This window comes from Theropithecus gelada, chromosome 6 (assembly GCF_003255815.1).
Source record: "Theropithecus gelada isolate Dixy chromosome 6, Tgel_1.0, whole genome shotgun sequence".
Classification (NCBI taxonomy): Eukaryota; Metazoa; Chordata; class Mammalia; order Primates; family Cercopithecidae; genus Theropithecus; species Theropithecus gelada.
Window position 1 is genome coordinate 6,170,187 of NC_037673.1, and position 13,142 is coordinate 6,183,328.

General features: G+C 44.3%; 1 protein-coding gene across 1 annotated transcript in view; it reads left to right on the forward strand.

The window, feature by feature from the left end:
- The window catches only part of UBE2QL1 (ubiquitin conjugating enzyme E2 Q family like 1), a 43,925-nt gene extending 37,913 nt beyond the window's left edge, over positions 1 to 6,012 (forward strand). Inside the window, exon 2 of the mRNA XM_025388158.1 lies at positions 4,636 to 6,012. Coding sequence (XP_025243943.1) covers positions 4,636 to 4,767 — 132 coding nt within the window. The 3' untranslated portion in view covers positions 4,768 to 6,012. The remainder of the gene's footprint in view (positions 1 to 4,635) is intronic.
- Positions 6,013 to 13,142: the final 7,130 nt, after the last annotated feature.

Below are 13,142 nucleotides of genomic sequence, written 5' to 3' on the forward strand. Positions count from 1 at the left end.
GTTCCATAAGGACCAGAATTATTCTTTTTAGAAAGCTCTGCAGTCCCGGTCACCAGCACAGTTCCTGACTAAGGGAAGACCCGCAGCAATCGACTGCTGAATGAATAAAGAATGAGTTGACTCTTCCTGCCTCTGGCTCTTTTAGTTCTACACACCAGTGGTTCTCAATCAGGAGTGATTTTGCTCCTGTGGGGACATTTAACAATGTCTGGAAACAATTTCTTGTCATTACTCATGGGGTGCTACTAGCATCTAGTTGGTAGAGGTCAGGGGTGCTGCTAACTTCCTTCCATGCAGGTATAGCCCCTACAGCAAAGAATTACCTGGCCCAAGATGCCAACAATACCAAGAGTGAGAGACCCTGCCTGCTCCACACCCTCTGTCCCAGCAGCTGCAGCATGCCTGGTTATCTGCCCGTAATGGACTCTAAGCCCTAAAGGCAGGGACCTGGTATCACTTTGTCTTGTTAGACCCGGCACCCAACACATTGAATAAATGCATAAATGAATGAATGAGAAACATTAGACAATTGAGGGAGATGCAGACGTGCCAGGCTGAAATTCAAGTACATGGGGACTGAACTGGGGACCTAAGTTTGGGGGCACTTGTCATCTTATTAGCTGTGTTGAAATGTTTTCATGCTGAATCGTTGCTATTGGCCCTCAAAAGGCCATAAGGGAAAAAAAGAATCAAATCAAAGTACCACCTACTGGTTTTGTTTGACAGATGCAGCCCTGGAGAATTGTATTCTCATTAACACTGTTCGGCTTCAATATTACAGTGAGACTTTTAAGGTGGTGATAGCAAAATCCTGTAGTTGTTCATAAATACACACTTACCATGTGTGGCTCAGGAAAGAGAGAAATTGTTACTTATCAAAAGTGTTGCTGTAAACACTGAGTGATAACACAAAGCTGTTGTAGTGGATGAGTGAAAAGTCACATCCACGCCTTTTAACATTAAGCACAAGTAGAGATATTTTAGAAGAAATGAGAGTCATTCAAAGGAAATATCTCAGACTAGATTCTTTGATTATTAAACAGAACCAGACAAGGGAGAAAGGTAAGTGTTATGAGAATAAGAAAAACGCTATTAATTGTATGAAGTTCAAAGTCCTCAGTGTTTTCAAATGCATTATCTTATTGGATGTTCGTCATGATGTGTGACATTGTCTGCACTTGATTCCCAAAATTTCACTTTGCAAGAGACTGTATCCTGGAAGGATGAATGGGAGTGCCCAAACATCTGCAGCAAGCAGGGAACACGGGATGGAGGGGTTCCCCTCTTCTTGGTGCAGTGGGCACAGCAGGGCATGTCAGAAAAACAGCTCTGTGACACTGGGAGAGCCAGAAAATAAAGGGGGAATGCAGGGAGTGGCTTCCAAGTCCAGCATTTCATTGTGTCAAATTTAAACAGCCAATCAGAATCAGATGAAGCTATGAAAAAAAAATTGTTAATTGTAAACGTGGGTGTAAGAGACAGGAGATGAGATGAGAGCTCCTTATCAACAGTGTAGTGCAATAAATGCGCTGAGCCTCTGACTGACTCATAACAGGCTCTGTCTCCCGGTTGTGGAATTGACTAAGCACTGGGACTTTCTGTTCATAATCCTAACAGGGAAGAAAAGGCAACAAAGAGTGGTCTGTTCCTTTGGGGTTTTGTTTGTTGTTTCTTGTAACAATTGAGACTTTCACAAAGAGCAGGCAAAGTGTGGATTCATGCCAAAAGCCACAGAATATTCCAATATGATTGTGAGCCTCTATTTGTCTAGCTACCTTTAGCTCAGGATTTTCATATAATACCATAGATTTTCAGTATTATAGAGAAAAAGGATAGAGATGGTTAAAAAAAATCATTTTAGCCAAAAAAATCAACCCTTGATATTTGCTGTCACCTGATGTAGACATTGATGCTGGCCGGGCACACTGGCTAATGCCTATAATCCTAACACTTTGAGAGATGAAGGTGGGAGGATTGCTTGAGCCCAGGAGTTCGAGACCAGCCTGGGCAACAAAGCGAGACCCTGTCTCTATAAAAAACAAATTTTAACTGGCTATATGTGGTGGTGCATGCCTATAGTACCAACTATTTGGGAGGCTGATGCAGGAGGATCTCTTGAGCCCAGGAGATCAAGGTTGCACTGAGCTATGATTGTACCACTGCACTCCAGCCTGGATGGGTGACAGAGCGAGACTGTGTCTCAAGAGAAAAAAAAGAAGGAAGAAATTGATGCTAACATCCTCGCAAAGATGTGAAAGATGTGTTTTCATATGTTTAATAAGATAACTTTGGACTTTGATCTCAGCCCACAATGATGATGATTATGAATATATGAGCTCTGAGTGGTCTCTTTTTATCAAGTATAATTACATCACATAAGCAAATATGCTTGAAGTTATAAAACTCAAAATAGGAGTCAATCCTAGTGAGGCATGGGGATGTTGCTAGCAGTAAATAAATGGCCATTTCCTGTCATCTTCTCCTCCGATCTTCCTTCATCCTTTTAGCAACTCTTCTGATGTGAGCTATACAGCATTTTTGAAAAGGTGTGCATGGTGGCACATGCCTGTAATCCCAGCACTTTGGGAGGCTGAGGTGGGAAGATCACTTGAGGCCAGGAGTCCAAGACCAGCCTGGGCAGTGAGACCTCATCTGTATAAAAAATAAAAAAATTAGATAAGTGCGGTGGCTCACACCTGTAGTCCTAGGTACTCAGGAGGCTGAGGCAGGAGGATTGTTTGAGCACAGGAGTTTGAGGTTGCTGTGAGCTACGATCGTGCCACTGCATTCCAGCCTGGATGACAGAGCAAGATCCTGTCTCAAAAAAAAGAAAAGAAAAGAAAAGAAAGAAAAATAAAAAGAAAAATTTTTTTAAAAAAGGAAAAGTCCTGCTGCCCCCAATGACAGATGCACAAGTGAAACCAGAGGGATATCCAGAGCAGGCAGAGTTTGGTAACCCTGGACTCCTGACTCCTCAACTAGGGATCGGCCTGTGTGTCCACTGTTGAAAAGACAATTATCGAAAAGGAAGCCTAGGTAGGCTCCGAATACAGGCATGTGAAATGGCCTCTTCCCCTCCACATTTCAGGTGACTGGGCACCATCTGCCCAGTAGATTTAGAGGTCATTGCAGCTGCCTTCCCACTGGAGTTGTCAGTGGGTTATTAGAGAGCCAGGATCGGGTGGATCGTACTTGCTGGTGGCCACACAGACCCATGTGGCTTCTGCCCTCTATGGCTGTCCAAGGCGCCTGGCTGCTGTGTGTTGGAGCTGCTGGTGGGGAGGCCTGGACCCTATTCACATCCCAGTATGTGCCCACAGTTGTGCTGTAGCACCAGTGCCCCGTATTGGGAGTGCAGAGGGTCTATTCAGAGAGAAATTCTGTTCGCCAAGGTTCCTGAACAGCAGGCGATGGTTGGTAATCATGCACCTGCCAGTGGACGAAGCTCAGCCAGGTCTTTCCAGGCATTTCTGCCCCATCTGCAAAACATGTACATGGGATGCCCAAGGAGAGGAGCAGATCTTCCAGGAGAGCCTGGGGGAGGCTCAGTGGAAGTAAATGTGCCTCAGAGACTAAGGGAACGTCTCAGTTGATCCACCATTAAGAGGCTTAATGAAGAGTAACTGAGACTGGAAGAGTGAGAGCTGCCACAGGTCCAACTGAGGCGAGCATCACCCCAACTCCTGGTTGTCTTCCATCTGCTCCTCCCCTCTGGTGCCAGATATGCCACATTTTCCAGGGCTTCCCGAGATACTGTCACATGGGCAGTGTTGCCTGATTTCTTCTTTCTCATAGTCCAGAGCCCTCTTGTGCCATCTGAAGATGGGTCAGTCCCTTTTGACCACTGCAGAGACAAGTGCTCTGTCCTTGGGAGCAGAACACGCCTGATCACTGTGAGGGGACGTGGCTCTCTCTACCAGCCCCACCCCCTCCTGGGATTGTGTGACAAAGCACCTGCCCTGACCTCTACCCCCTCTTGGACCTCGAGGACAGGTCTCTTCTTCCATGAAAATGTCCACCGTCACCTCACAAAATGGTGCTGAAGTGACACAAATTCCAATAAATTCACTAATGGCTCTGGAACTTGAATTTTAAAAAATAGAGTTTTTAAATATCTGTAGAAATATACAAATATACACATCTCTCTATAAATACATTTATCTTCACTGTTATCACAGATGGAATCTGAAGTGGTAATTAAAGGCATTCTTGGGGGGGGGGGAAAGAAAGTTCGAACAGTCTATTGCCTCAGGGAGAGCATGCTTGGCTGTGAAGTGATGCCCTTTCGATAAGGCCGGCCCCTCCTGCGTATCTCAGGAACTGGGCCAGAGATTGCTCTCCGGCACCGTGGAGTGAGCAAGTTTGGATTCAGCCAATGCTGTGTGTGGGTTTGTAAAGACAGCACCCCCCTCCCCTAGAAGGCTGCCAGCCCCAGGCTGCCCCATCTGTTTGGTGCCAGAGCTGAATTGTTCTGCATCTGGGCAGTGAGGCTTGCCCCCACCCTGCTGGTGGACAGTGCATTGCATTGATTCAGACATCAGAAATCCCCATGACTCCGTGTGTTTTTAATAAAGATGGTAGGAAACAGAATTCCCAGTGACCTTCTAACCTGGTTTTTCTTTTCATCTCACACAGGGACGGATCTGTAGGAAAGCTGGCAAATCAAAAAAGTCCTTCAGTCGCAAGGAAGCTGAAGCTACCTTTAAGAGTTTGGTGAAGACACATGAAAAATATGGCTGGGTCACCCCGCCCGTGTCCGATGGCTGATGCCTGCCACGTGCAGTAGACGCTCGAGCGCCTGTCCACACACACACCAGTACCCTGACATCTCCTCAACGCTGTGCATCCTCCACCCTTTTTTACTCCAGCCAGAACTGCATCCTGAATGCCAAGGAGACGTTTAAGTTATTTATGAACAGACGTGTTTACAGAGAGGAAGAGGGAGCAAACGCCGTTCGGATTCTGTTTCGATTATAAATGAATGATCACCTCGAAGTCACTTTAGAACACATGTTGAGATGGTGACATTTCCCAGCCTGCCTGCCCCTCTGCCCACCCCGGTCACATTGCCCTGAGCTTCCTTCCATGACAGCAGCTCCCACGAGCCGGCAGGAAACTCAGTGCCCCTGCTGGCTCCATTTCCATGTAAATGGCGCCGTTCATATTTCATAGGGACGCCGTGCATCGCCGCCGTGCGTCCCCAGCACGTGTTTGCTGTGCTCTGTATCTCTGTTTTTCTTCCTGGAAAGTCAACATAACTTGAAGATGTGTCTTTCTGTGGCCCATGGTCCGCTGTGATGACATTTAGACCTCATTTGTGCTATGACCTTTGGCTCATGAAAACACAAATTTAACATTGCCAGGTTCTAGTGATTTAAAACCACAACTGCCCACGTGGTGGAAATGTGCCCTCGATGCTGATTTGTGGTGTGCTGCTGTCCACAGATAAACCAGTGCCATTAGATGGAAGGCAGAGGACGCTGCGGCCACCCCCGGCAGACGGTGGCGTGGACACCAGATGCGCCCTCTGGGGCTCAGAGCAACGGGTGGTCAGCTGCGAACAGTCTCGTCCGATGTTAGGAAATGGTCCTACGGCCACGCCTTTGTGTTCCTGTCTTCTCTCCACCACCAAAAGCAAAAGACGATTTCCCATTCACTGCAGTCATCTGACTCATTTTATTGTCTGTGCTAGTGACAAGGAATGTCAGAACTGCCAAAGGATACCAAGTGATCATATGATGATTTGCATGACCGGGTCTCTTTCACCCAATAGTCACTTGTGTGTCCCCCGAAATTGGGATGGGTGAGCACCCTTGCTGTGGTGTAAACTTCCTGTTATTTAATCTCCCCACAATTTCATTTTTCTCTTCTGTTAAGTTACTTAGAACTTTCTAAGAAACTCCATGAAATGAGGAAATACTGTTTCTAATAATATGAGGAAAGAGGTAAAGATGTTCATTCCAAGTGGAAAGTCTTATTGGACACATTTTAAATAAAATCATGCATACCTGATACACTGCCTCAAGGATCCAGTCATTGTGGGCTATCCTTCCATTTAAAATATGTCAGATATTCTTAAATTTTTTAAATATTGCAAATACTACAACATGTAATTGTAGAGCAACAGTCTAAGTCAGGTACCGGAAATGAGTCTTAGGAACCCATAGTCTTTGCAAAAATTAGGTAGACTGAAATGGTCCCCAGAAACAGCCAAGGAGCTGAAGGGATGATTGGATCAAGTTCAGATGTTGCCAATTGTATCTTACCACTGTGAGGGAGGAGAAGTCTTCTGGGATAATATATTCAATTCTTCAGGCAGTTTTGCCTACTTGGGAACCTGCCCATTTGGTTCAAGGCTTTCAGAGGTCCAAGAGGCCTCGCCTTAAAGAACAAGGATTGATGCCTTTCAGCAGGGCTGGCCATTCACCAAATTTATTGTTACTTTTGTTTTTCTTTACCACTTTCTTATTTTCCCCCAAGTGCACACAGCAGCTCTGCTAGACCAGAATGACAGTGTATTAAGAATGCAGGGCCTGCTCAGGTTCCCTGTGGTCATAATAGTCGTGAAACTTGATGACAGTGAACTTACAATGTTCATTCATGCAACCCTCTATGGTGGCATTCTCCATCCCGGAAACCTGACATTTGGCTGACAGTCTTTGGACCCTGGAGCTATTGACCATCCTGGAATTACACTGTGGAGATTAAAGACCTAGGACAGAAACATCTTGCTAGGGAAAGCACCTGAGTTTATTCCTTTCTAAATAATTTCCCCTTCTAATGAAAACTAAAAGCAGTTTTACTTTAGGGGGAAAAATACATCCACAGGCAGGTCATTTCAGTAGTGTTTATTACCTGATTGAAAAACAGGTTCACGTTGGTCTCTGAGAACTGCACCAAGGGGTGCAGCCAGGAGACTGGTCTGACCCCGGATTGGGCTGGGTGACAGCCAGTGACAGAGCAGAGAGACACTCAGCTCAGTGTCGCCCCTTCCATACACTCAGAGTTTGATTTTTTTGCATGGCATTTCCATTGGGTTTATTAGAAACTTATAGAAGAAATCAATTCTTTAGTGAACGAAATACCGTTTTTCACTTCAATTGGTAAGAATTTCTCACTTTAAAAGCAGTAGGAAGTAATGTAAAACTCAACCATTGCTTGGACTGTTAGGAGTGCAGACTCCCTTTTTGGTGGACTCCCTTCACAGGCAAGCATGGCTGTGCCCAGCCATGGAGGCACCCTTAGGACAGTGAGCACAGGCCTGGCTGCCCATGCCTTGGCCATAGCCTCCTTCCACCCTGCTGAAGTGGACACCTGCCTCTGGAGCCCAGGGTGAGAAGGAGAGCCCTAGAGCCTGGGGCCACAGTCCCACATAAGCCAAGGAACCTCTTCCTCTTTGGACAGACAGCGAGGGAATAATCAGACAGTGGCTGCAAATGTTCATGTCCCGATAGCTCCACACACCCATGCATCTGTGGAAACTCAAACCAAGCCAGAGCTCACAGAGCCAAACAAACAGAAAATCACAAACTCATCTGTCCTCTTCTCAATGCAAAACTCCTTCCCGTCCAATAGTTTTCCTGAACCAATCACCCTTGTTATTGGGTATCTTCTCCACTGCTGGGTAAGACCTGCACATGGTCTGGGTGGACTGAGAACTGCTTATGCCTTAGAGAGTTCTATGTAAGCAGCAAGGTTATTCCCCCAAGTTACACACACACACACACACACACACACACACACACAGGCGCCAATACTCCTGCAAAGACTTGCTGTCTCTAAAATCCACTACTCAGAAAAACCAGGATGTAGGCTTAAAGTTTTCAGCTCCATCTGTCAAAATTTGACCTTTTTTTAAGAGAAAAATATGTAGACGAGTGAAAAAGACCTGGGATTGAAAGACAAAAAGCCACGTATCCGTGTAACCCTGGCCAGTCACTCCACCTGCCTGAGCCTCGGTTTCCTCAGCTGTGTACTCCTAGCAGGTCAGTGTGAGAATTGGCCAAAATGATGCAGCAGAAGTGCTTTGGAGACTAAAGATTGTCAACAAAATGTAAGTGTCATTTTCATAGTATCAGGAAATTTACTTTACAGCAGGCTTTAATTAGAACCCACGTAGATATCGACTCAGAATGATCAATTACAGTGGTTAAAATACACGTACCTGGTAATCATATACTTGCTTTCCGTCCCCAGTTCTTACATTAAGTCAACCAACTGACCCAAAAATCAACCAATAACAACTGACCATCTCTCCATTCACTCAGCATTCTCCTCTTACATGCAGGGCGTGCAGAAGATTAAGGTACAGCTCCTTCCCTGGATAGCAACTCAAAAGATAGGAATAACACACAGGCACCAGCACCAAGCAAGGCAAGTGCCAAATTGCACTGCAGAAATTAAAGACATTGTGCAAGTCCAGAGATTTTCTGACTGAAAACCAGAAAGATTTCATGGAGTCAATCAGGTTTGAGCCATGGTTGGGCAAAGGGAAGAAGAAGGGCAGGTGTAGAAATAGGAGGGGCTGAGGGCACCTTGAAAGGGAGTGTGGACTCTGTCCTCACTGGCCTTGAATGGGAGAACTGGAGTCTCCTTGCCACCTGTCACCTGCAGAGACCCTATTCATGGAGCTGATTTCAGGAAGCAGGACACAGTCCCACCTGACAACCTAGCCTGGTGTGTGGAGCTTGCCCTGTGCGTAGGAATTCTATTTCCGTGTCCCCATCCAACAGCAGGCGAAATTTTAATGGAATTTGCTTTCTAAAGGGGCAGAGCTTACTTCCTGACTGTAGTGAGTGTAGAGCCACTGAATCTGGAAGACCACTTAGTCTAATTTTACACCCTCTGCAGTGAAGGAGGTGAGCCCAGAGACTTTGAGGGGCTTGTCCACAGTAGGACAGGAGCAACAAGGCCACTGCCTTACTGTGGCTTTCTGATCCTTTATGTTGCTTCATGAGACCATTAGGCAATTCATGTTGCCCTCATCAAACACACACTCTTCACCCAACCATTGAATCAGTACAGTCACGAGTCTTCCAAGCCAGCTGGGAAACACCCACATGATCCATTCTGTGCCCAAAGCAAATTGGAGCAGAGGGCAGAAATTCCCTCCAACTGCTTTGGGAAGCTTCTGTAAGGGGCTTGGAGCTCAGCCCGTGGGACTATAGTCAGAACTTTGTAAGACACTGAAGTCATGTACAGCTCTGTTCTTAGTTTTCTGCTAGGTTCTACTTCTCTTTCGAATTTTTGCAGCCTCTAATTCACATAGTATTGAGTATCATTTTTAAGCCCAGGGCCTGTCTGATCCACAGAATGTGGTCAATAAACTGGAAAGGCAAACAAACTCTGTTGACGTTCGGGAAAGCAATAAGTGATGTTCGTTTGGTTCCAGAAGAAACACGGGAGCAAAGTGTGCTGGCCAAACAGAAACAATCAAAACAGAGGGAAGTAAGATTTTCTTTCAAGGTCACGATAAGGCCAGACAAATAGAGTGCAATGAGGGGGTCAGGTGCAAGGCCGTCCTCCCAGGTCAGTAAGGCCGCATAGAAGGAAAAAAAGATCCCTGCACTGCCCCCCACTGCCAATTCACCCTGTGTCTCTTGCACAGTTAAAACCAGGAGGTGGCTTTCTCTTTTCTTCTACTAGTGGTAAATTAAGTGACTGTCCTACTTTGTAGACATGCAATCATTTTGTGTCTCTAGATCTTGGGCAATCACTGGTGATGACACTAATTGAGCTAACACAGAAACTGCTGTCACCTGATGTGCTTGGTTTCATTCCTGCCTGCCTTCTCTACAATGTGACTTCATTTCATGAATGTGGTTACCATCATGACAATGCTAGGATGCTGATCTGTGTACCGTGAGTGACTGCGAACTTTCAGACTCTCACTGCAATTCATGGGGAGACTTTGGTGTATCCTATTTCCAGAGTTATCCTCTTCTGTGATCCTCAGAAGCAGAGAAAAAAATGCATGTGGCATAAATCAATAGGAAAGAAATGTTTACCACTGGAAGATGGTGAGTGCATGAGTCAAATAATCTAGAGGCACTGCCCTAATGAGAAAAAAACAGTGATTCTGGAAAACAAATCTTTAAAACCAATAAACGTCTTTACACAGAATGCTTGCTGTGTCCTTGCATGGTCTGTGTTCAGTAACTCTCAGGATTTATCTGGGTCTCCACGTGTGTTCTCCCCACCAGCCACGGTGAGTGAGACCCACTTGGCACCCTCTGATCTTTTGTCCTTTGACTCCTTCGTGGTTTGCCAAATGAAAACCTTAAAGTATATCATGGGTGTTCTCCAAAAAAATCAATGAAATGTAGCTGAACCAAATCTAATTAATGTAATCAGTGTGACTTAGATTTCTCCTTCAGCTGCCATTTGCATTACAAAGATTCATAAACGTTATTGATAAAGATTTCCATTAAAGTGTCTCGATGTAAGTGAAATAGTGTGCTTAGCACAAAACTGTAGCCTAAACTACTACTGAACTATAGAGATATTTCTTTGGAGAACTTATAGAGTAACAATTCTGGAAAATGACAATTTTCAAGTGCCCTAAGCACCATTTATTGAAGAGGCACTTCAGCTCACTTTTCACACTAACATGTATGTTGGTATTCAGTTTTTGTTTTAAGCCATTTACCCGAGGAATTTCTCAGCCCTAGTCAATATTCAAGATCATTTTCTAATCAAGAGCGTATTTTTAAAAATCTCAAAATGTGGCTAATTTAGTACTGAACAGGCCTAGGCTGTTGATCAGAAAACCACGCCTCTTATCACATGTTGATAAGGCACTCAGCCTTACACCCAGACACTTGGCTTCCACTTTCCAAACTGAAATTCTGAAGTGCATATCTACTGTTGAGGGCTGTGGTGACAAGACAGGCAATGTGTGGGAAGCAGGCCCAGGGCCTGATGTGTAACTGGAACTCAGTACATTATTTTACAAATAACAGTGAGATTGGTTTGGCACAGTCAAGCTGACCACTTGAGTTGGCTGTTAGGATCCACTTCCAGGCTGTTCATTTGATCCAGGTGAATTTGCATCCTTTCCTTTGGGTGAAAGCATGAAAGATACACCATCAATAGGGCATTGACTCTGAACTTGTGGGGTGATGGAAATGGAAGTGTGCCAAATCACAAATTCTCCCCAGAATGCATCCAACCTCAGCTGTGTCAGAGAGTAATAGGCAGTGGTCTGGGTGATCTGTGTCCAGGGACGTATTTTTGTTAAGGCAAAAGTAAGAGACCCAGCAGGATCGAACAGAGCCCTGGCCTTTCACATTGGCAATCCAAGGTGTGTTCTGTGTCAGTAGGCTAGGTGCAGGGCAGAGCTGTATAAAATTCACACTCTCCAGCTCTTCTTTGCCACTTAGGCGTTTGTCTTAAGAGAGGTCTTGATATGGTTTGGCTCTGTGTCCCCACCCAAATCTCACCTTGAATTATAATAATCCCCACGTGTCAAGGGCAGGACCTGGTGGAGCTAATTGAATAATGGGGGCAATTTCCCCCATGCTGTTCTCGTGATAATGAGTGAGTTCTCATGAGATCTAGTGGTTTTAAAAGGGGCTTGTCCCTTCATTTGGCACTCATTCTCTCTCCTGCCACCCTATGAAGAGATACCTTCCACCTTGATTGTAAGTTTCCTGAGGCCTCCCCAGACATGTGGAACTGTGAGTCAATTAATCCTCTTTTCTTTATAAATTACCCAACCTTGGGTATTTCTTCATAGCAGCGTGAGAATGGACTATTGCAGGTCTATTTCCATGCCGGAATAAATGTTACTGGAAACAAGTTATTTTTACTCAAACAAGGGGAAAATGATAGAGATATTAAAGTAGATATACACACAAACTGCTTGACAAAATGGAGTTGAAATAGATCATGTTTCCTTTGTTCAACCTTCGAGTGTTGGGATTATGTATAACTGTACAGCAGTGAGCCAGGATACCAGCAACAAGGTCAGGATATGATGAGTTTTGAAAGTATAATGTTTTTTTAAACCCATCACAGAGTATTTTTTGAGTCATTAAAGGTTTCTGAATAAATAATTTTGAAGGTAACATCCAATGGAATAATTCTAAGCAGCATGAAAAAACTTTCACATAGGAAAACATCCTTTTTTTTTTTCTTTTCCTACATTTGCAAAGTTTTTAATTTCTCAAATACCTTTTAGAACTGTCTTCTCATTTCATCTCCAGGCAACATGAGATGCAGATTTAGTAGGCAATAGTGTGCAGCTTATAGATCAGAAGCAGGCATTAAGTATAATTGATTTTTCTAATCTGATTTTACTTAAACATGGTCAATTAATTTCCTGTGTCACTACAACATTACATTAAGTCAATACTAAACTTTTAAGTCTCTAACTTCAAGGATGTTTCTAGCTACAACTTTGCAGTTTACCTCTTTTAAATGATTCCCATAATTTTGCATTAGATAATGTTCCTCGCCTTTACCAAATGCTGTGTATACTCCCACACATACATACTTGATTTATGTAATCTTATTCTCATTGTTTCAAGGGTTTTCTTCTCACTTTACTCTAGTTTCTACATGTTATGGTGTTGCTTTTCCATTAAACATGCCAATTTCCAAAACAGCATACAGTTTCTTGTAACACTGCTTCCTTTGTTCTCCTCCTTTTCTGTGCTCCTGGTTGTTGTGGTGCGGGGGCCTCCTTTCTCGCCTGCCGGGGATCTTGTGTCCCTGTCTGATATCCTCAGAGCCATGGACTTCATGGCATCCAAGCTTCAGGCCTTCTCATATTCAAATGGGAATAGAAGCTGCTTTTGGTAAATGGTATTTTGGAGCTTGTTAAAATTTACTCTAGAAAGATAGCATCAAAAATTAAAGCAAAGCCTATGACTTCTAATTTTCATGCCAATTATTTACTTAATAAATAAATGGAAAGGACCTCAGAGATTCTTAGGATCAGCTCCCTGATTTAATTGGGTTCTGTCTGCCCCAGGCTCAGTCCTCAGCTCAGAGCCTGTTCAAACACACTTCCATGCCTTCACGTAGAGAGGTTTAAAACTAGCCTAGTCCAATGACTTCTAAGAGTGAAAAGATTCTTTATGACAAGGGAAGTATAACCCAGAGACCCCATTTTCTGGAAGATTGTTTTAAAGCACAGG